This window comes from Podarcis muralis, chromosome 7, assembly GCF_964188315.1.
Source record: "Podarcis muralis chromosome 7, rPodMur119.hap1.1, whole genome shotgun sequence".
Classification (NCBI taxonomy): Eukaryota; Metazoa; Chordata; class Lepidosauria; order Squamata; family Lacertidae; genus Podarcis; species Podarcis muralis.
In genome coordinates this window covers 89667541-89687804 of record NC_135661.1, presented here as the reverse complement: position 1 = coordinate 89687804, position 20264 = coordinate 89667541, and the positions used below count along the sequence as shown (strand labels likewise).

Sequence of the window (20264 nt, the reverse complement as noted above, 5' to 3'; positions counted from 1 at the left end):
ATTGGCGGCGGCGGGCGCTCTGTGCCCCACAATGCACTGCGGCCAGGACTCCATTTCCCGACATGCCATTCGGGACGGCTTCTTTCTGCGTGAGGGAAGGGCGGCTATTTCGCGCTATGGCAGTTCCCCTCACACCTGTCGGTGCCAAACGATGGATTTCCCGCGCGCATAAGCAGCCTGCGACGTTTTCCCTTTTGGCCGGAAGTGGCTTGACGTAGCAGCCCGGACTACATTTCCCAGCGGGCTCCGCGGCGGAAAAGGAGGGGCTTATTAAGCCCCGCCCCCCGTTGACTGGCGTAGCCTGTTGCTCCTGAGTGGGGTTCGCGATGGCGCCAACTATCCAGACTCAGGCGCAGCGGGAAGAGCCCGGGCACAGGTAGGGGTGACGTCACTGCCCTCTCCCGGACGCCTGGGTCCCCTGTGGGAGAGGGAAGTGGGGAGGGGTCTCCTGCTCCCTCCCCCCCCCACGCAGTTCTCCCCAAAGGGTCCTCAGAGGGGGAGGGGCTGAGCCCGGACACCTGGGTCCCTCTGCCAGGCGCCTTGTTCTTAAGTCCCTTTGAGTCGCTTCCGTTAAAAACTGAGAAATAAAGTGAGGAATAAAGCAGTAAACAGAAAGTAATAGTACTTATTGTTTTAACTCGTCTTAAAAACTGCTTTTAATGCTGTGTTTTGATGCTGAAAACTGCCTTGGGACCTAGGGGTGAGAGACAGGTAAGGAACAATGCCACCCATAATATGGACAAGCTGGAAGGTGGGCAGAGAGGGGCGACCAAGACGATCAAGGAAACCAAGCCTGATGAGGAGCGGTCGAAGGAGCTGGGTAGGTTTAGCTTAGAAAAGAGGAGACTGAGGGGAGATATTATGGCCATCTTCAAATACTCGAAAAAATTAGAATATCGTGGGAAAGTTCATTGATTTCATCAATGCCATAATCATCACAATTATAACAAATACAGGCTTGACATACCTCACTTTGCATGTCACGAGTCTATCTCATATATTAGTTTCACCTTTGGAGTTGAATTACTGAAATAAATGAACTTTTCCACAATATTCTAATTTTCCGAGTTTCACCTGTATCTTCAGGGGCGAGACCTGGAAGGTGGTGCAAACTTGTTTTCTCCTCTGGGGTGGAGGGGGGTAGGGCCTGAAGCAATGAATTCAAAAGGAGATTCTGACTAAACCATTCCACCAAGTCTCATTTCTTAGGCTCCGGCATCTCTGTGCTAAAGTATCATAGAATCATAGAGTTTGAAGAGACCACAAGGGCCATGGAGTCCAACCCCCTGCCAAGCAGGAAACACCATCAGAGCACTCCTGACATATGGTTGTCAAGTCTCTGCTTAAAGACCTCCAAAGAAGGAGACTCCACCACACTCCTTGGCAGCAAATTCCACTGTCGAACAGCTCTTACTGTCAGGAAGTTCTTCTGAATGTTTAGGTGGAATCTTCTTTCTTGTAGTTTGGATCCATTGCTCCGTGTCCGCTTCTCTGGAGCAGCAGAAAACAACCTTTCTCCCTCCTCTATGTGACATCCTTTTATATATTTGAACATGGCTATCATATCACCCCTTAACCTCCTCTTCTCCAGGCTAAACATGCCCAGCTCCCTTAGCCGTTCCTCATAAGGCATCGTTTCCAGGCCTTGGACCAGTTTGGTTGCCCTCCTCTGGACACGTTCCAGTTGTCAGTGTCCTTCTTGAACTGTGGTGCCCAGAACTGGACACAGTACTCCAGGTGAGGTCTGACCAGAGCAGAATACAGTGGCACTATTACTTCCCTTGATCTAGATGCTATACTCCTCTTGATGCAGCCCAGAATTGCATTGGCTTTTTTAGCTGCCGCGTCACACTGTTGGCTCATGTCAAGTTTGTGGTCAACCAAGACTCCTAGATCCTTTTCACATGTACTGCTCTCAAGCCAGGTGTCACCCATCTTGTATTTGTGCCTCTCATTTTTTTTGCCCAAGTGCAATACTTTACATTTCTCCCTGTTAAAGTTCATCTTGTTTGTTTTGGCCCAGTTCTCTAATCTGTCAAGGTCGTTTTGAAGTGTGATCCTTTCCTTTGGGGTGTTAGCCACCCCTCCCAGTTTGGTGTCATCTGCAAATTTGATCAGGATGCCCTTGAGTCTATCATCCAAGTCATTGACAAAGATGTTGAATAAGACCGGGCCCAAGACAGAACCCTGTGGCACCCCACTAGTCACTCTTCTCCAGGATGAAGAGGAACCATTGATCAGTAACCCCATCTTTTTGTCTCTTTTTCCTCAGGCCCAACTCCCACCGGACGCTTCCTGAGAGGTAAGGATCATCCTCTCGCCATCCCTCACCTCTTGCTTGGAGCGTGGCAAGTGGTCTCACCTCCCTTTCTCTCCTTTCCCTCTGCAGGTCGGGGGTGGTGTGTCGCGTCAAGTATTGCAACAGTCTCCCCGATATCCCCTTTGACCCCAAGTTCATCACATACCCATTTGACCAGAACAGGTGAGCAGGGAGAGGCTCAGATGTGGGGCTGCCATTTTCTGCACATTAGCATGTCCACAGTAGATCCTCCGGGTTCTTAAACAGACCAGACTGACTTTTCTGCAGTGCATGGCGAGTTAATTCTGGAGTCATATCTGCAGGTTATCAGGCTGCAAAGCGTCGAATGGTTATGATCTCTTAAATTTGCATATAAAAATAGATCATAGAAGATGTGCAATGCTTATGTGGAAAGTTACACAGTGAATGGGCAGTCATTAGTTGCATAAATTTTTTATTATTATTATTCAAAATCTCTTTTAAGTTGGCGCTGTTTTATCTGCTCACATTTTTATATTGTCATGTTTTACTCTTCTTTCTGTTAGTTTACTGATAGCTGCTTTAGGCATCATTTATGGAAAGGCAAGACCCATTCAGCATTTTTGAAAGGTGTCTCCAGTCAATTGGGTTGCAGATTTAAAGACTGATTATTTTTGTGGAAACCACATATTGCCGGTTCATATTCTCTCCTGTGCCAGAGAGAAAGGAGAATGCCCCCACTAATCTCTTTCAGCTTCTGCCTTCTGGAAGAAGGTACAGGGTTATAAAGACTAGGGCTAGCCGTCTGAGAAACAGTTTCTACCCAAATGTGAAAAAAGAGGAAGAATAAATTTAAAGATTGGAAGAAATTTAAAGACTATTTGAATAAATACTCTAACATTAAAGATATGTAACCACTTGAAAGAACCAATTAGGCCTAGGACAAAATTAGATTTATATGTATAATTAAGAAAATGCACTATCAGAAAGGCAAAGAAAGTGGAATATAACTGTAATATTGTTTTATGAAATAATGATATTGGAAACTGCTACATTCAATTTAAGAGGAAATTCAGATGGAGGAGATTAGAGGAAGTCAACTAAAATGTTTATGAAAATGGATTTTATTTAATTAATTGATTTTTTCTTGCTTTCTGTTTAGGTAGGTCTGTTATTCTTTTTTTATTTCTATACGGTTGTTGTTGTGTTGTTGTATATTCTTTTTTGCTTGTTATGTTTATTGAAAACTAATAAATATTATTGTAAAAACAAAAAAACAAACAAAACCAAATGCCCTTTTGGTTTTAAATGCAGTGTAAGTTAGTCTCTATGGGAGTATATTGTATTTAATTATGGGGTGTCAGAGTTTTTAGGGGGTCAACCAGGCTGGGATAGTTGGGATAGCAGGCTTGTTGGTTTCTGAATGTCTGATGTAGATGTTTTCAATTTCGTTGTTCTGTATGGGACTACGACAATAAAGATTATCGTATTGTAAATTAGTGTTCAGAGGTACATTTTTTGCAGATTAAAACTCATAATTGGAACTGCCCTTTAGCTGGAGAACAGTGCAAGCATTTTTTTATGACATACCCATGCAAAATTGGAAAATGCTTGTATATTTTGAAATAATTATCGTCCTTTGAAATTCTGCTTATGCATTTTCCGCTGCTTGACCTGCCTCTTGCTTCTGTCGCCTTCCAGGTTTGTACAGTACAAAGCCACCTCTCTCGAGAAGCAGCACAAACATGACCTCCTGACTGAGCCCGACCTGGGGGTCACCATAGATCTAATCAACCCTGATACATATCGCATCGACCCCAATGGTGAGAGGAGTCGCGGGACCGGGAAAAGTTAATAACTGTGCGGGACGCAGGTGGCACTGTGGTCTAAACCACACAGCCTCTTGGGCTTGCTGATCAGAAGGTCGGCGGTTCGAATCCCCGCGACGGGTTGAGCTCCCGTTGCTTTTTCCCATCTCCTGCGAACCTAGCAGTTCAAAAGCACACCAGTGCAAGTAGATAAATAGGTACCACCACGGTGGGAAGGTAAACGGCATTTCCGTGCACTCTGGTTTCCGTCAGTGTCCTGTTGCACCAGAAGCGGTTTAGTCCTGCTGGCCACACGACCTGGAAAGCTGTCTGTGGACAAACGCCGGCTCCCTCTGAAAGTGAGATGAGCATCGCAACCCCATAGTTGCCTTTGACTGGACTTAACCATCCAGGGGTCCTTTACCTTTTTAATAACCGTGCACACCAGTTGTGGGTTCCGATTGTGGAGATCTGACTGATACATTTTGGATTCCCATTGCACAACCTGCTTGATGTCACACGCAAATACGTTGTGTGTTAGGATGCCAATTTTTAAACATGGTTGGCATCCGTCTGTTTCGGGAGGCAATAGAGGAGTGAAGTCAAACCGTTCAGAGACCGATATGGGAGAGACATGTTTTGTTGCAACTGGGGCTGACAAAAGCGTCCAGTTGTGCTGCTGCAGATGCACCATGTTCTTTCTTCTCTTTGCCCTCCTCCCAGCGGTCATTTCTCCTGTGGTCATTACATGAGCTGACTGTCTCCAGTCACTGTGGCTGTCTACAAGGAATTCCCCACAAGGCCTGGGTTGATGTTCATGGCAAAAAAACCCCACCCTAATTGCCTACGATTGGTACATCTTAATGTGACTGTGTATCAGGCTGTCATGGATGTGCTGAAGACAGAACTCCAGGAAGTCTGGCCAGAGACGGTTGCCGGGGATTGGGCTGAAATAGCTAGACCAGGCTAGGTGTGTAAATAAGGGGTAACAGCCTTCGGTCTCTAACCACTGCTGCACCTTCTTTGGCTTCTTGCAGTTCTTCTAGATCCCGCCGATGAGAAGTTGCTGGAGGAAGAGATCCAAGCGCCAACCAGTTCCAAGAGGTAATGATTTCACCTCGGCCGGGATTCTAAACCCCAAAGCACTCCTCCGACTGCAGGCACCTGTGAAAAAAATCCTTTTCTGCTCTCCATTGTGTCCCGAGACCCCAAATTTCCCTCGCCCTCTTGAATCTTCAGGCCATCGTAAACTCCCTTGGGTTACTGCTCTCCTCCTTCCTCCTTTGCCTTTATATTCCACCTTGTTCTCCAAGGGACACGGGTGGCGCCGTGGGTTAAACCACTGAGCCTAGGACATGCCGATCAGAAGGTCGGCGGTTCGAATCCCCGCGATGGGGTGAGCTCCCGTTGCTCGGTCCCTGCTCCTGCCAACCTACCAGTTCGAAAGCACGTCAAAAGTGCAAGTAGATAAATAGGTACCACTCCAGTGGGAAGGTAAACGGCGTTTCCGTGCGCTGCTCTGGTTCGCCAGAAGTGGCTTAGTCCTACTGGCCACATGACCCGGAAGCTGTACGCCGGCTCCCTCGGCCAGTAAAGCGAGATGAGCACCACAACCCCAGAGTCGTTCGCGACTGGACCTAATGGTCAGGGGTCCCTTTACCTTTTACCTTTGACCCCCAGGGTCCCCTGGTGAGCTTGGCCAAGTGGCCATTTGAGCCCTGGTCTCCCCCAGGTCTTGTGCCGATGCTCTTGCTACGGCACCGGCCAACCCGTTCCCTGTTTCAGGAACATCTCTCCCATGTAAGCTGCTTTCCTGGTCTGGAGCTACCTTCCCGAAACTCCCTTCTCCTCAGCTTCCCTTTCGCCTTCTGGGGGCTGCACAACTCTTCCGCCCTCCCCCATCTTGTGCTGTTCATCAGTTATGGGTTGGCCCCTCTCCTCCCCAGTTCCAGAGCTTCTGCCCATGTAAATGCAGATCAGTGCAGTGGGCCTCGTGTTCTGAAAAGCACATTGGCGCTAAGTACATTTTAAATAATGCTTGTTTTGAAGCAGGAGTCAATATTCGGAACCTACCATAGTTTTTGCTCCATAAGACGCACCTAGTTTTTAGAGGAGAAAAACAAGGAAAAAAATTCTGAATGAAACAGTGGATGTATGATTTTTGTGGTTCATGCTGTGGCCACAGACGTGATGTGATGGTAGCCCAGTGATGTGAGTTTGGGGTAGCCCAATGCAAAAATCCTGACGATCCATGTGGATCCGTGCTTTGTAACCACGTTTTTGCGCCATTGCAGCCCCATACAACAGTAGGTGTGTGATTTTTTTTCTGCTTCCTTTTAACAGTCCCTTCCCTCTTGTTTGCCTTAGTGTCTTTTCCTTAGCTGGAGCAGTTTTTTCCTCCTCCTTTTCTTCTAATTTCTCTCCTCATTGATTTAGTCTTCTTGTCTCCTCTCCTTGCAAGTTTGCTGTCTTTACCTCCCCCCTCCCAGGCAGCCTCCTTTATCTCTAGCGTCCCTTATCTCACTTCTGATCGCTTGCCCATCAGTGGATCAGTGGCTTTGTTTCAACACCCACTTCTCTCTTTCCCTGGGCAATTCTTCTCCAGGGACCACACATTCACCCCATAAGACGCACAAACATTTCCCTTCACTTTTTAGGAAGAAAAAAAGTGTGTCTTAGGGAGCAAAAAATACGGTATATGTTAGGTGGGAAAAATACTCTTAGAATCATAGAATTCTAGAGTTGGAAGGGACCCATGGGGGTCATCTGGCTCAACCCCCTGCAGTGCAGGAATTCTGGCCGCAGGCATCCCTGGGTGGGCTTGAACCACCGACCTTCTGGTTAACAGCCAGTTGCACTGACCCGTTGCGCAGCAGGAGGGCTCTTCACTGCCAATAATAATAATAATTAATTTTATTTATACCCCGCCCTCCCCGGCCAGAGCCAGGCTCAGGGCGGCTAACACCAGTAAAATCACAATGATAACATAATGGTGTTTTTTTTAAAAAAAATTATACAGGTTAAAAATACAATTTCATAGAATATTTCATAGAATCCTAGAGTTGGAATAGACCACAAGGGCCATCGAGTCCAACCCCCTGCCAAGCAGGAAACACCATCAGAGCACTCCTGACATATGGTTGTCAAGCCTCTGCTTAAAGACCTCCAAAGAAGGAGACTCCACCACACTCCTTGGCAGCAAATTCCACTGTCAAACAGCTCTTACTGTCAGGAAGTTCTTCCTAATGTTTAGGTGGAATCTTCTTTCTTGTAGTTTGGATCCATTGCTCCGTGTCCGCTTCTCTGGAGCAGCAGAAAACAACCTTTCTCCCTCCTCTATGTGACATCCTTTTATATATTTGAACATGGCTATCATATCACCCCTTAACCTCCTCTTCTCCAGGCTAAACATGCCCAGCTCCCTTAGCCGTTCCTCATAAGGCATCGTTTCCTGGCCTTTGACCATTTTGGTTGCCCTCCTCTGGACACGTTCCAGTTTGTCAGTGTCCTTCTTGAACTGTGGTGCCCAGAACTGGACACAGTACTCCAGGTGAGGTCTGACCAGAGCAGAATACAGTGGCACTATTACTTCCCTTGATCTAGATGCTATACTCCTATTGATGCAGCCCAGAATTGCATTGGCTTTTTTAGCTGCTGCGTCACACTGTTGGCTCATGTCAATTTAAAATGCAGTCTCACTTTAATAACAGCCCATAGATCAAAACCATAAGGGGAGGGAAACGTAAGGGCCAGACTGAGTGCAAACCAAAGGCCAGGCGGAACAGCTCCATCTTGCAATATGTCAAGTCCCGCAGGGCCCTAGTCTCTTGGGACAGAGCATTCCACCAAGTCGGGGTCAGTACTGAAGAAGTCCTATGAAGTAGCTCAGTGATTGAAATGAAGCAACGTGTCCGTTTCTGTTGCCAGTAGGAGTGGCCAAGGATAACCCAGCAGCTTTTCCTTCCTAGGTCTTTCTCACAGGTGTTGCAGACCATCTTGAGGGCTAGGAACACGGTTGTAGGAAATGGGAGGCTTGCAGTACTCAGAAACGCCTCTGGAGGGAGACAGGAGACCCACGTGGATTCTTCCAAAATAAAAATCTCTCTCTCTTTCTTTTCAGATCCCAGCAGCATGCCAAAGTGGTGCCATGGATGAGGAAGACTGAATACATCTCTACAGAGTTCAACCGCTACGGTGTCTCCAATGAGAAGCCGGAGGTTAAGTGAGTAGAAATTAAACGTGTTTTTTAAAAGCTGCTGTTTCAGCATAAAAAGAACCCAACAATACAGTGATGAACGTGGTGAATCTTTTGAGTTTCTGGACCACGCCTTCAAAGCCTCCAGAAAGATCTGTTTCAGCCAGTTTCCCAAAGTTCCTCCAGAGGACCGCTGTGGTCTTCCTTTACCTGGGTAAACGACTCCTTTCTGATACATACTTCTTTCCTGGTTCTCAATCAGGATTGGTGTGTCTGTCAAGCAACAGTTTACAGAGGAAGAGATCTACAAGGACAGAGATAGCCAGATTGCGGCCATCGAGAAGACCTTTGAGGATGCTCAGAAGTCGGTGAGCTGTCCAGGGTGGTACCTTTTTCTGGGAAATGAAACCGCTGTCCTCTCACTGTTGCACTTTTGTAAATGGGATGGTGATGATGATTGATGGATTCACCCTGAGGTTCCAGGGCAGGTTAAGCATTAAAACACAATAGGTAAAGGTAAAGGGACTCCTGACCATTAGGTCCAGTCGTGGCCGACTCTGGGGTTGCGGCGCTCATCTCGCTTTACTGGCCGAGGGAGCCGGAGTACAGCTTCCGGGTCATGTGGCCGGCATGACTGAGCCGCTTCTGGCGAACCAGAGCAGCACACAGAAACGCCGTTTACCTTCCCGCCGGAGTGGTACCTATTTATCTACTTGCACTTTTGACGTGCTTTCGAACTGCTAGGTTGGCAGGAGCAGGGACTGAGCAACGGGAGCTCAGCCCATCGTGGGGATTCGAACCGCCGACGTTCTGATCGGCAAGCCCTAGTCTCTGTGGTTTAACCCACAGCACCACCCGCGTCCCTTTAATTAAAACACAATACTCAGGGCTTGAAGCTGTCCACCTGGCCAGGAAACGCAGAGGTGAGCGGCAGCATAAATATATTTGCTGTGTCCCTTTGGGAGGACAATGCTTTTCGGGGATTTGGGGGCGCAGTTCCGAGAAGCTTATTGGTGTCCTTGCCTCCACTGGCCTCACCCACATTTCTCACTTCCAAATTCTGCCTCCAGATCGCTCAGCACTACAGCAAACCTCGGGTCACGCCTGTGGAGGTCATGCCTGTCTTCCCTGACTTCAAGGTGAGATCGAGATAAGGGGCAGTTGGATTATTTTATTTTATTTTTAAAAAAATAGTATTTTTTATAATCACACTTTCCTCCTCGAATAACTTACAAAAACACCATTCAGTCGAAATTCTAACTATAACATACATCAAAATCCTCCTCCTATTAGTTATGCATAACAGTATATTCTTTTGTCCCTTCTCATTTATCCTAATTTTCCCCCTCCCTTCCTCCCTCCCCTTTACCCCTCCCCCCCAAATTGTTCTTTCTTCAAATCTTTAGCCATGTGCACAGATTATTCTTTCTAATTTGGATGCTTGGGTTGGCTCCCCCCCCCCCCCGTGCTATCCAATTCCTATAACTTGTCCATTTATTCAAAATCTTTTGACAATTGTTTTCCCACCTTCCATCATTGCCTGTTCAAATATATCAGATTGTATATATTCAAAAACAGTCATTCCATTTTTCCATTGTCCATTTATCCTTTTCTTTCCATCCTGATGCAATAACAAGCATACCAGCTAAGATCATAATTTTATACCAATCTTGCTCTTTTCTTTCTATTTCACTATTCCCCAGTATTCCTGAGATAAGCATTTCTCTATCGACTTCTGTCTGAACCTGAAATACATCAGAAATAACCTTTATAATCTTTTGCCAATATTCCTTTACACAAATACACTCCCACCACATATGTGCATATACCCCTAACTCTTGACCGCAGTGCCAGCACTTGGGACTCAATCCTTTAGCTATGTATGGGGGCAGTTGGATCTAAGATGTTTGGGGCTTTGTATACAGCAGCCCTGCTCTCGCCACTAGGCCTCTCTCTACCTGCTCGGTTCCTATGGTTTTTCGGCTACGAAACTTCCTTTCTTGTTCATTTGCGAAGGGTCCGTAGGCAGGGTGAGTGAGATTAGAGAGGTGGTGGGCTCTTGGCAAAGATGGATGAACCACTGAGCGAAACAAACACTTATTTAGGGCATCAAAGGAAGAGGGGAAGCAGCAGAAATTTCCCATGGCCGGATTTTTAAACATTTAGTGGTCACAAATTGCTCAGCTGGGCGTTCCTTTTCTCAGCCGAAGTATATTAAAAATCCCAACAGAACAACGATGCAACAAGGCAGGAGGGATTCTTTATCTCCATTAAATATAGAAGCAGGATTGGTTTTGAGGTTCTGATCAAAGACTTTGCAGTTGGAAAAAGTAGGAGAAAACTTTTCGAATTCAAATAAAGCGGAAGTACAGGTGTACCTTGGTTCTCGGACAGAATGCGTCCCGGGAGTCTTGTTTGACTTCTGGAACTGTTCGAAAACCAAGATGTGGCTTCTTGCATCCTGCAGCCAATCAGAAGCCGCGCTGGATGTTCGGCTTCCGAAAATCATTCGAAAACCGGAATGCTCACTTCTGGTTTTCGATCATTCGGGAGCTGAAATGTATGGGTTCCAAGGCATCCGGCAACCAAGGTACAACTGTATACAAAAACGAAACATTATTTTCCATGTTACTGTAGGTTTCGTCTCGTTTCGAAAAAATAAAATTTTATCTCGTGGTTTATAATTGTGTATATTTTGGATCAGATATATATGGGGGCACCAAAATATTTTTAAGTGCTTAGAGCCTCTAAAGGTCTTAATCCGGGCCTCTCTGCCTAAGAGGGAGAGTAAGATTCAGGGGGTGGAGTAGTAGTCGCAGAGCCTCTTCGCCCTGGTTCTCGCACCCACTCCCTGCTTTTGCACGCAGAAGCCCCTCATTTCTTCTCCTCGGACTGCACAGTCAAGCCCGTTTGGGGCAAATCCTGGAGCATAGCTCTCAACTTTTCCCTTTTCTTGCGAGGAACCCTATTCGGAATAAGGGAATTTCCCTTAAAAATTGGGAAACGTTGACAGCTATGTCCTGGAGGGGTGGGGATGAGGCACTTCTAAGCAGACTCTGCCAGCTGTGTGCCATTTCTGGAGGGTTCTTGCTGTGTCGTAAGCTGTTCTTCTTCCGCCCTCCGCCAGATGTGGATCAACCCCTGCGCACAGGTCATCTTCGACTCCGACCCAGCGCCCAAGGACACCAGTGGGTCGGCCGCCCTCGAGATGATGTCCCAGGCCATGATTAGGTACGGAAATGCAGCTCTCTTTGCAGGAGGCAGGAATTCTTCCAAGCCTCGCTTGGAGAAGTTGTGCTGGGGGTTGAACCTGAGGCCTTCTGCATGCCGGGCAGGTGTCCTGCCACCAAACCATAGCTGTCAACTGTCCCTTATTTGGCGGGAAACTCCCTTATCCCAGCGCCGTCTCCTGCTGCTGTCCCTTATTGATGATGTCCCTTAAATTTCCCGGGTTTCAAAGGAAGCAGCTCCTCTCCCTCCCTCCCTGCCGGCCAGGGAGGAGGGAGGCTCCAACTGTGTTGCTTGGCTGCGTTGCTCACCCAATAAGGAGTCTGAGAACGACTGGGGGGTGGAGCTTGCATGCCTTGTGCCGATCAAATCGGCCGCGTTGCCTGGGGACTTTGCTCAGCGCTTCCCAGCGGAGAGGTGACGGTGGTTTTCCTTGCTGCATCCCCTTTGCCGGGTTGCTGCGCTGTGGGAACCATCGCTTGAGGCTTCGTTTGGCTGCTGGCTGGGCTTTCTGCCTTTGGCTCGGAGGGGCTCAGAAGCTGAACATACCTGTATTCGGAAAACCCCTTATTTTGGCTGCTGATCCCTTATTTTCGAGGCTGCTGGTCCCTTATTTTCAAATCTGTAAGTTGACAGCTATGCACCAAACTCCAGTCTCTCCATGACAAACTGGTTTGCTACTGGAATCCATGCAAGAGATAACCTTCCTTCCTTCCTCCCTCTCTCTCTCTCTCTCTCTCTCTCTCTCTCTCTCTTTCTCTCTCCCCCCCCCCCCCCCATTCCAGGGGCATGATGGATGAGGAAGGGAATCAGTTTGTGGCTTACTTCCTCCCTGTGGACGACACGATGCGCAAACGCAAACGGGACCAAGACGAAGAGATGGACTACGCTCCCGAGGATGTGTACGTGTGCCAACCGGGAGGGTGCGCGGGTTGTCTGGTTAAGAAAGCAGAACTTTACAGGGAGACCATTTTTTTTAAAAAAATAAATCCCCACATTTGGAAAACCAGCATGTCAGGCGTATTTCCTGCCCAAGCCGTCCCCCTGACACACTACCTTTCTGCACGTGGGGACTTGTTTTCTCCTGTTCCGAAGGATAGGGCTCGAACCCAGTGGCTTCAAGTTTAAGAAAGGAAATCCCGAATAAACATTTGGGGAGGACTTTTTTTTTTTTAATCCAAGTCCTTTATTATGAAAATTAATACAGCTTGCTCAAAATTCAGCTTAAAAAGAGATAAGTCTGTTTACATATTATAAGGAAGGGGGAAGATCAATTATTATTTCATCCAAAGTGGCCAGGAAGTCTAGAGTGGACTGCAGGGTATCATAGCCCCATGAAATGGAAGGCTCTTTTGCAGGTACAGAGATTGTGCTTGCAAATCTGTCAGAGGCATTTTCAAATACCATCAGAGGAACTCCAGTCAGGGGCGTGTGGCTCAGCCTGTGATCTTCAGGAACTTCAAAACTCTCAAAGTCTAAAGGATCATAGGAAAAGAGGTTCTCCATTTCTGGATAGCCTTCAGGAACCATGTTTTCAACTCTGTTTGCAGTTTCAGTAGCCTTTTTCGTAGAAGACTTTTTTCCTTTTGGAAAGATGCTCTTTGTTGCCTATTCGGAGTTTCTAGAACCTTCCTGACAGACTGGGATGTTGCTGGAGTTATGTCAGCTGTCCTTCCGACAAGTGGAGTCTTGGGGCAAGACCTTTCAGCAAAACTCTTTGATGGTGCAGATATCAATTGCACCCGACCCTTAGAAGAAGCAACCGCGCCAATTCCATCATTCTCTTTTTCTATGCACCGTATTTTTCGCTCTATAAGACGCACCAGACCACAAGACACACCTAGTTTTTGGAGGAGGAAAACGAGAAATAAAATATTCCGAATCTCAGAGGCCAGAACAACAAGAGGGATCGCTGCGCAGCGAAAGCAGCGATCCCTCTTGCTGTTCTGGCTTCTGGGATAGCTGCGCAGCCTGCATTCGCTCCATAAGACGCGCACACATTTCCCCTTACTTTTTAGGAGGGGAAAAGTGAGTCTTACAGAGCAAAAAATACGGTAAATTTGTGTTGCCATCACTTTGACATCCAAGGATTGCTGCCTAAAAGAATCAGAGAACACTAAAAGCGATAGCACCACCAACCTTGGGGAGGACCTTCTGACAGCAAGGGCTGTTCAGCAGAAGAACGGCCTCCGATTCTCCTTCCTTGGCAGTTTTTAAACAGAGGTTGGATGGCCATCTGTCGGGGATTCAGTTGTGATTCCTGCATTGGACTAGATGACAGTTCTGTGCTTATATTTTGAAGGAGCCTGGGTAGAACCTTTTGCGCTCTCAGCCGATGGGATTATTGGAAGGGGGCGGGAGAACACCTCGGAATGAATATTGGGGTGCTGCAAAGCCCTCACCCTTTTCTTTCTATCCCTTTCCTCCAGGTACGAGTACAAGATCGCCCGGGAATACAACTGGAACGTCAAGAACAAAGCCAGCAAGGGCTACGAGGAAAACTACTTCTTCATCTTCCGGGAGGGCGACGGGGTCTATTACAACGAACTGGAGACCAGGTGAGGCGGAGGGAGAAAGTGAAGCCTTTGGGGGGGGGCAAGTGTGCTGGTGGCCAGGGGAGCCTCCAGGTTAAAGGGTCTGGGGCTATCGGGGGGCGGGGCACGGTGTTGGTGGTGGTGCCATGGCCAGCTGCAGCCGCCTAGCCTTTTTCCTTTCTCCACTGAGCACATGGTTAACCTGTGGAACTCCCTGCCACAGGAGACAGGGATGGCCACCAACGTAGATGGCTTTCAAACAGGATTAGGCACTATTATTTAAGTAGTTCTTGTTTCTTTGCTCCCTTTGTATACTGCCTTTTATCTGAAGATGCAAAACAGAAGCACAAAATAGATAACGAAAACAAGGACAAAAGCAAAACAAAAACTAATTATGAAGGAAGAGAAAGATATCAGTGGCTACTTGCCATGATAGCTATAATAATAATAACAGTAAATTTTAATTTATATCCTGCCCTCCTCAGCCGAAGCCGGGCTGAGAGTGGCTAACAACAATAAAAGTAACACAGCATTCTAAAATCAATTCGTTTTAAAATCAATTCAAAATCAAATTAATGGCAACCATTGGGCCAGAGTTCTACGAGGATCACCAAAGGAGGGGGTCATACTGTGCCTTGGCCAAAGGCCAGGCGGAACAGCTCCATCTTGCAGGCCCTGCAGAAAGACGTCAAGTCCCTCAGGTCCTTAGTCTCTTGTGACAGAGAGTTCTTCCAGATCGGGGCCAATACTGAAAAGGCCCTGGCCCTAGTTGAGGCCAGCCTAACCTCCCTGTGGCCTGGGACCTTCAGGATGTTTTTGTTTGAAGACCGTAAGGTCCTCCGTGGGACATACCACGAGAGGTGGTCCTGTAGGTACGAGGGTCCTAGGGCTAGGCCATATAGGGCCTCTGCCTCCCTGGTCAGATAAATGCTTCTGAACGCCAGTTTCTGGAAATGGCAGGATGGGAGAGTTGCTCCTGTACTCAAATCCTCCTTGCGGCTTTCCCATAATGGGCATGTTAGGATCTCATGGAACCTCCAGGTCCAGAGGCAGTCTATCTAGACTCCTAGGTTATTTGGGGTATTTGGCCACTGTGAGACTAGCTGGGCCTGATCCAGCAACCTCATCTTCTTAGTCCTTTCCTCCCGGTGCATGTTACATCCGAGCTGCAAGTCCTGCGTCGCAGGGGTGGGCTGGATGACCTTTGGGCGTCCCTTCCAATACTTTGAATTTATGAAATAAGGGCCTCCCCAGAGATACCCCATTGTGTTCCCTCTGCTGGCCGCCACTGTGACCCCGCTAAGCGGCGCAGGCGGTCCCGGCATGCAACCAGCCCCTCGCCACCACCAATTTTGTGCAACACGCCACCGGCACCCGAGGGCTGTACACTGCCGCCAGGGTATACGTGCAGAGTCGGGTCCCTGCTCCCTCCTTAACCTCTCCCTCCCCATCGCAGAGTGCGGCTGAGCAAGAGGCGAGCCAAGGCCGGGGTGCAGTCGGGAACCAACGCCGTTCTGGTGGTGAAGCACCGAGATATGAACGAGAAGGAGCTGGAGGCCCAGGTAAGGCTGGCGTGGAGAAGCCCAGGGGACCCAGGAATCCTGGCTCTGAGCTTCCACCTCATTACTTTTTCCTTTTTTAAAAAAAAATTTCAATTAGTTTTTCAACATATAATTTTCAACAGTAACTAAATGTACTTTTACATTATTATTTTTTACTTCCATCAGTCACGTCTGAAAATTTTCCAGTCTATTCATTTAATTTAATATTTTCACTATTACATTTAAGTCTCATATCTAATATCTCTCTTCTTTCTCTTCTTTGTAACACTTCGCATATTTCCCCTTACAAAGCTTCTTGTAGTCCTACTAGCGTAATTTGTTGGATTACAGTTGCTCTTCAAATAATTCGTATATTTCTTCCGATCTTCTGCAAATCTCTGGTCCCGCAGGTTTCGAATCCTTCCTGTCATTTTATCCAATTCTGCGTAGCCCATTAATTTTGTCGGCCAATTCTTCTTTTGTTGGAATTTCTTCTTCCATTTCTGGGCTAACAGTACTCTTGCCGCTGTTGTTGCATATAAAAACAAATTTTACATCCTGTCTATTAATATCCTCACCTAGAATGCCAAGTAAAAATGCTTCTGGTTTTTTTTAGAAATGTATGTTCCAACCTCTTTTTCAACTCATTATACATCATTTCCCAGACGTTTTTTACTTTCTTACATTCCCACCACATATGTTAAAATGTTCCTTCGAGTTTCTACCCCATCTCACTGCCCTGCTCTGGCCATTGGAGCCGGCCGGATGCTTACTGGAAGCGATGATCATTGACGGAATTAGAACCATTTCCTAGAGAGAGGAGAGGCAAACCACTGGCTATCAGCCACCACTTGTTGTTGTTGTTGTTTAGTCATGTCCGACTCTTCGTGACCCCCTGGACCAGAGCACGCTAGGCACTCCTGTCTTCCACTGCCTCCCGCAGTTTGGTCAAACTCATGCTGGTAGCTTCGAGAACACTGTCCCACCATCTCGTCCTCTGTCGTCCCCTTCTCCTTGTGCCCTCCATCTTTCCCAACATCAGGGTCTTTTCCAGGGAATCTTCTCTTCTCATGAGGTGGCCAAAGTCTTGGAGCCTCAGCTTCAGGATCTGTCCTTCCAGTGAGCACTCAGGGCTGATTTCCCTAAGAATGGATAGGTTTGATCTTCTTGCAATCCATGGGACTCTCAAGAGTCTCCTCCAGCACCAGAATTCGAAAGCATCCATTCTTCGGCGATCAGCCTTCTTTATGGTCCAGCTCTCACTTCCATACATCACTACTGGGAAAACCATGGCTTTAACTATGCATAGCTTTAACCATAGCTTTAACTATATCGGCCACCACTAGGGATACGGAAATCCAGTTTGGTCCTTGGTACCTGGGGCCTGGTGCACCTCAATCTCTGAAGGCCATGCCTTCTCTTCCGGTCGAAATTCTCTGGAAAGGAGGACTTGCGGTGGGAGACGGATGACAAAAGTCTGCCCCCTGGAAAGGAAGCTGCCTCTGCTCACTGGTACCTTTGGGGTTCCTAAGTTCCAAAAACAATTTTGGCCATGGCAGTTCTGTCGAGCCTCCATGTTCCGAAGCAGTCTATACCTTGGGGGGGGGGGGAGTCAGGAAAGAACAAGGCTTTCCCCACCTTGCTTGCTAGAAAGGTTCTCAGGGGCATCCCATCGGCGGGGGGCGATGTCTCCTTCCCCAAATGCCCCCTAACTCGCAGCTGTGCCCCTTGCAGGAAGCCCGCAAAGCCCAGCTGGAGAACCACGAGCCGGAAGAGGAGGAGGAGGAGGAGATGGACCTGGGCAAAGAAGCCCAAGGCTCAGGTAGGTGCCGGCTTGGCAAAATCTCTCCCTGGTGCCCTCCCTGCTCGCTGCTGAAGATGCGCATGTGTGTGGCCAGGTGGCCACATTGTGAAATTTGCAGCCTCTGCTTTAAAGAACGCCCCCTGCTTTTTGGCACCTGGTGGAACATTCCAAAGCAGCTCCCTCGCTGTTGCCTCATTGGCTGGCGCAGCGGCATCCCTGTTTCTTAAAGGGGGAGGCCCTGCCTTCCATTGATACCCTCTTCATTTAAAGGGATGGGAACTGTATACAGTTATACCTTGAGTTACAGAACATCAGGTTGCAGGTTTTTTGGGGGGGTTACGGACTGCCAAAACCCGGAAGCACCGAAACAGATTACTTCCGGGTTTTGGCGGTCGCACGTGTGCAGAAGCGCTAAATCTCACTTTGCACATGTGCAGAAGCACCGAATCGCAACGTGCGCAGATGCGCCGCTGCAGGTTGCGAACGTGCATCCTGCACAGATCACGTTCACAACATGAGTGTCCCCTGTATGTTGAGTTTGCAGAAATATTGTAAAGAAGTGGACTCACTAAGGGTTTGAGTAAACACAATTAAGAAAACAAGCATAAGTCAAGATGTAATAATGGGGAAATAATAAAGGGCAAGATGTAATATGGAAAAGTATGGTACAAAAGCGATAAGATTGTAACAATATCAAATTAAGAGATTATAAAATTAAGGTAGAATAAAACAGGCAGGAGAAGTAAATAAGGAACCAGAAGAGGAAGTTGAGGGAAGTCATGGGTGAAGGGGATAGGGATTTATATATACATTTTGTGATAAAAATGAGTGTGTTGAATATAAAACTGTACAACTTAATAAAAAACTATAAACGGGTGGCCCTGGCCCGTCCTCCCGCTTTAGGGTCCCCAGATGTTGTTGGACTACAACTCCCATCATCCCTGAGCTCTGGCCTTGCTAGCTAGGGGTGATGGGAGTTGTAGTTCAACAACATCTGGGGACCCACAGGTTGAGAAAGGCTGAGCTAGAGCATTGGGCGAGGAGAGAGCAGGGTTCAAATCCGCCCAGTTGGCCATGAAGCTTACCCTGTGGCCCCCACCGGGGGGGGGGATAGCCACTGCTTCTCTCAGCCCATACCCTACCTCAAAGGGTTGTTGTTGTGGGATTAAATGAGGGGGAAGAGTCACGTACTGCCACCTTGATCTCCTTCGGAAGAAACACAATCGGTCCCCCTGAAAAGCCAAGCTTTCCCCCGTTTCCCCCCTGTCCGTGTGCTCACCTCTCTCCTTTTCCCGCTCGCCCTAGACGAGGAGCCGGAGAAAGGCAGCGAGAGCGAGAAGGAGGCCAGCGAGGCGGAGGAGGGCGAGGAGGAGGAGGAAGGGCGCTCGGCCAGCGAGAGCGAGCGGGAGGCCAGCGAAGGCGAGGGGGCTCCGGCCGAGGAGAGCGAGGAGGACGAGCGGGCGGCCCGAGACAAGGAGGAGATCTTCGGCAGCGACGACGACGAGGAGGAGGACTCGGAGCAGGAGGGGGGCCAGCGCGACGAAGGCGAGAGCGGCAGCGAGGAGGACGACGACGACGAGGAGGACGAGGAAGGGGGCGCCCGGCGCCAGCAGCGCCGCGCCAGCAGCCAGAGCCCCCTCCACAGCGGCAGCGAGGACCGCTCCAACCACGAGGAGGAGGAGGAAGAGGAAGGGGAGGCCAGCGCCAGCGAGGCCCCGTCCGAGTCCAGCGAAGAGGGCAGCGACAGCGACTGAGCAGGCCCTTTCGGAAGTCGGCTACACCCCTCTCCTGCGGGGACCACACCTGGGAACGGACGGTACTTACCTTGGCTGGCTGGCTGGCAGCTTTGTCCCAGTTAAGCCCAGAGGATTCTGGGAATTTTCTTTCCTCCCAGCGAACGAGGCGGATCGGAGGGCTGCCTCCCCGCCACCCGTTTCTGCCAATCTTCCGCCTCCGCCAGCGAACTCTTTGCTGCGAACCTTCTGCAGAAACGACTGGCGTTTGGGGTGTGCGGTGGGACACAGACTCACACGCCTTTGGTTCTTTGGCTCCCCTTGTGTTGTTCTCCGCCCCCCGCTGTACATAATGCGCCACACGGCAGCTCGCTCTCTAACCCACCCCGAAATAAAGTTTTTTGCTTCTTGAATCTCCACTCTCTCGTTAATCAGGGCCACTTGCAACATCACTGGGACAAGTGTACTTATTTACAGCCATACCTCATGTTACGTTTGCTTCAGGTTGAGCGTTTTCAGCTTGTGTCCCGCGGCGTCCCGGAAGTACCGGAAAGGGTTATTTCTGGGTTTCACTGCTCGCGCATGCGCAGATGCGCAAAATGACGTCACGCGCATGCGCAGAAGCGGCGAATCATGACCCATGCACGCGCAGATGCGGGCTGCATTCTGTTCAGGTTGTGAACGGACCTCCGGAATGGATCCCGTTCGCAACCAGAGGTACCACTGTATTTCGGAAAATATTTGCCTACCGCTCTTTCGTAAAAATTCATCAAATCGGAATACAGCAATAAAGCCATCCTCTAAAGCAGGCATCCCCAACCTTTGGCTCTCCAGACGTGTTGCGACTACAACTCCCATGATCCCTAGCTAACAGGACCAGTGGTCAGGGATGATGGGAGTTGTAGTCCCAAAACATCCGGAGGGCCGAAGGCTGGGGATGCCTGCTCTAAAGTCATAAAAAGTTAAATGCAGACCATCAGAAAACCATCATGGAAGGTTATTGTCCTTAATTGCCTGCATAGGCCTGGTGGAATAGAAGGGAATTCAGCACGTGTTTTAACAGTTGGCACAGAAGGCACCTGCTGAATATACAGTGGCAGAGAGTTCCACAGGACTGGGCCAACAGCACCAAAGCATTTCTTG

At 48.5% G+C, this 20264-nt stretch overlaps 1 protein-coding gene and 1 pseudogene across 1 annotated transcript; one reads left to right on the top strand and one right to left on the bottom strand.

Moving 5' to 3' along the window:
- The first annotated feature begins 66 nt into the window (after positions 1 to 66).
- On the top strand, positions 67 to 19534 carry PAF1 (PAF1 component of Paf1/RNA polymerase II complex). The gene is made up of 14 exons (XM_028741855.2): positions 67 to 376; positions 2273 to 2302; positions 2390 to 2482; positions 3980 to 4101; positions 5124 to 5190; positions 8207 to 8308; positions 8544 to 8649; positions 9352 to 9420; positions 11409 to 11512; positions 12295 to 12411; positions 13939 to 14067; positions 15500 to 15605; positions 17319 to 17406; positions 18694 to 19534. Exons 1-14 carry the CDS (start codon positions 327 to 329, stop codon positions 19140 to 19142), a joined length of 1632 nt encoding a protein of 543 aa, XP_028597688.2. The 5' UTR covers positions 67 to 326; the 3' UTR covers positions 19143 to 19534.
- On the bottom strand, positions 12678 to 13581 carry LOC144328283 (securin-like; annotated as a pseudogene).
- Positions 19535 to 20264: the final 730 nt, after the last annotated feature.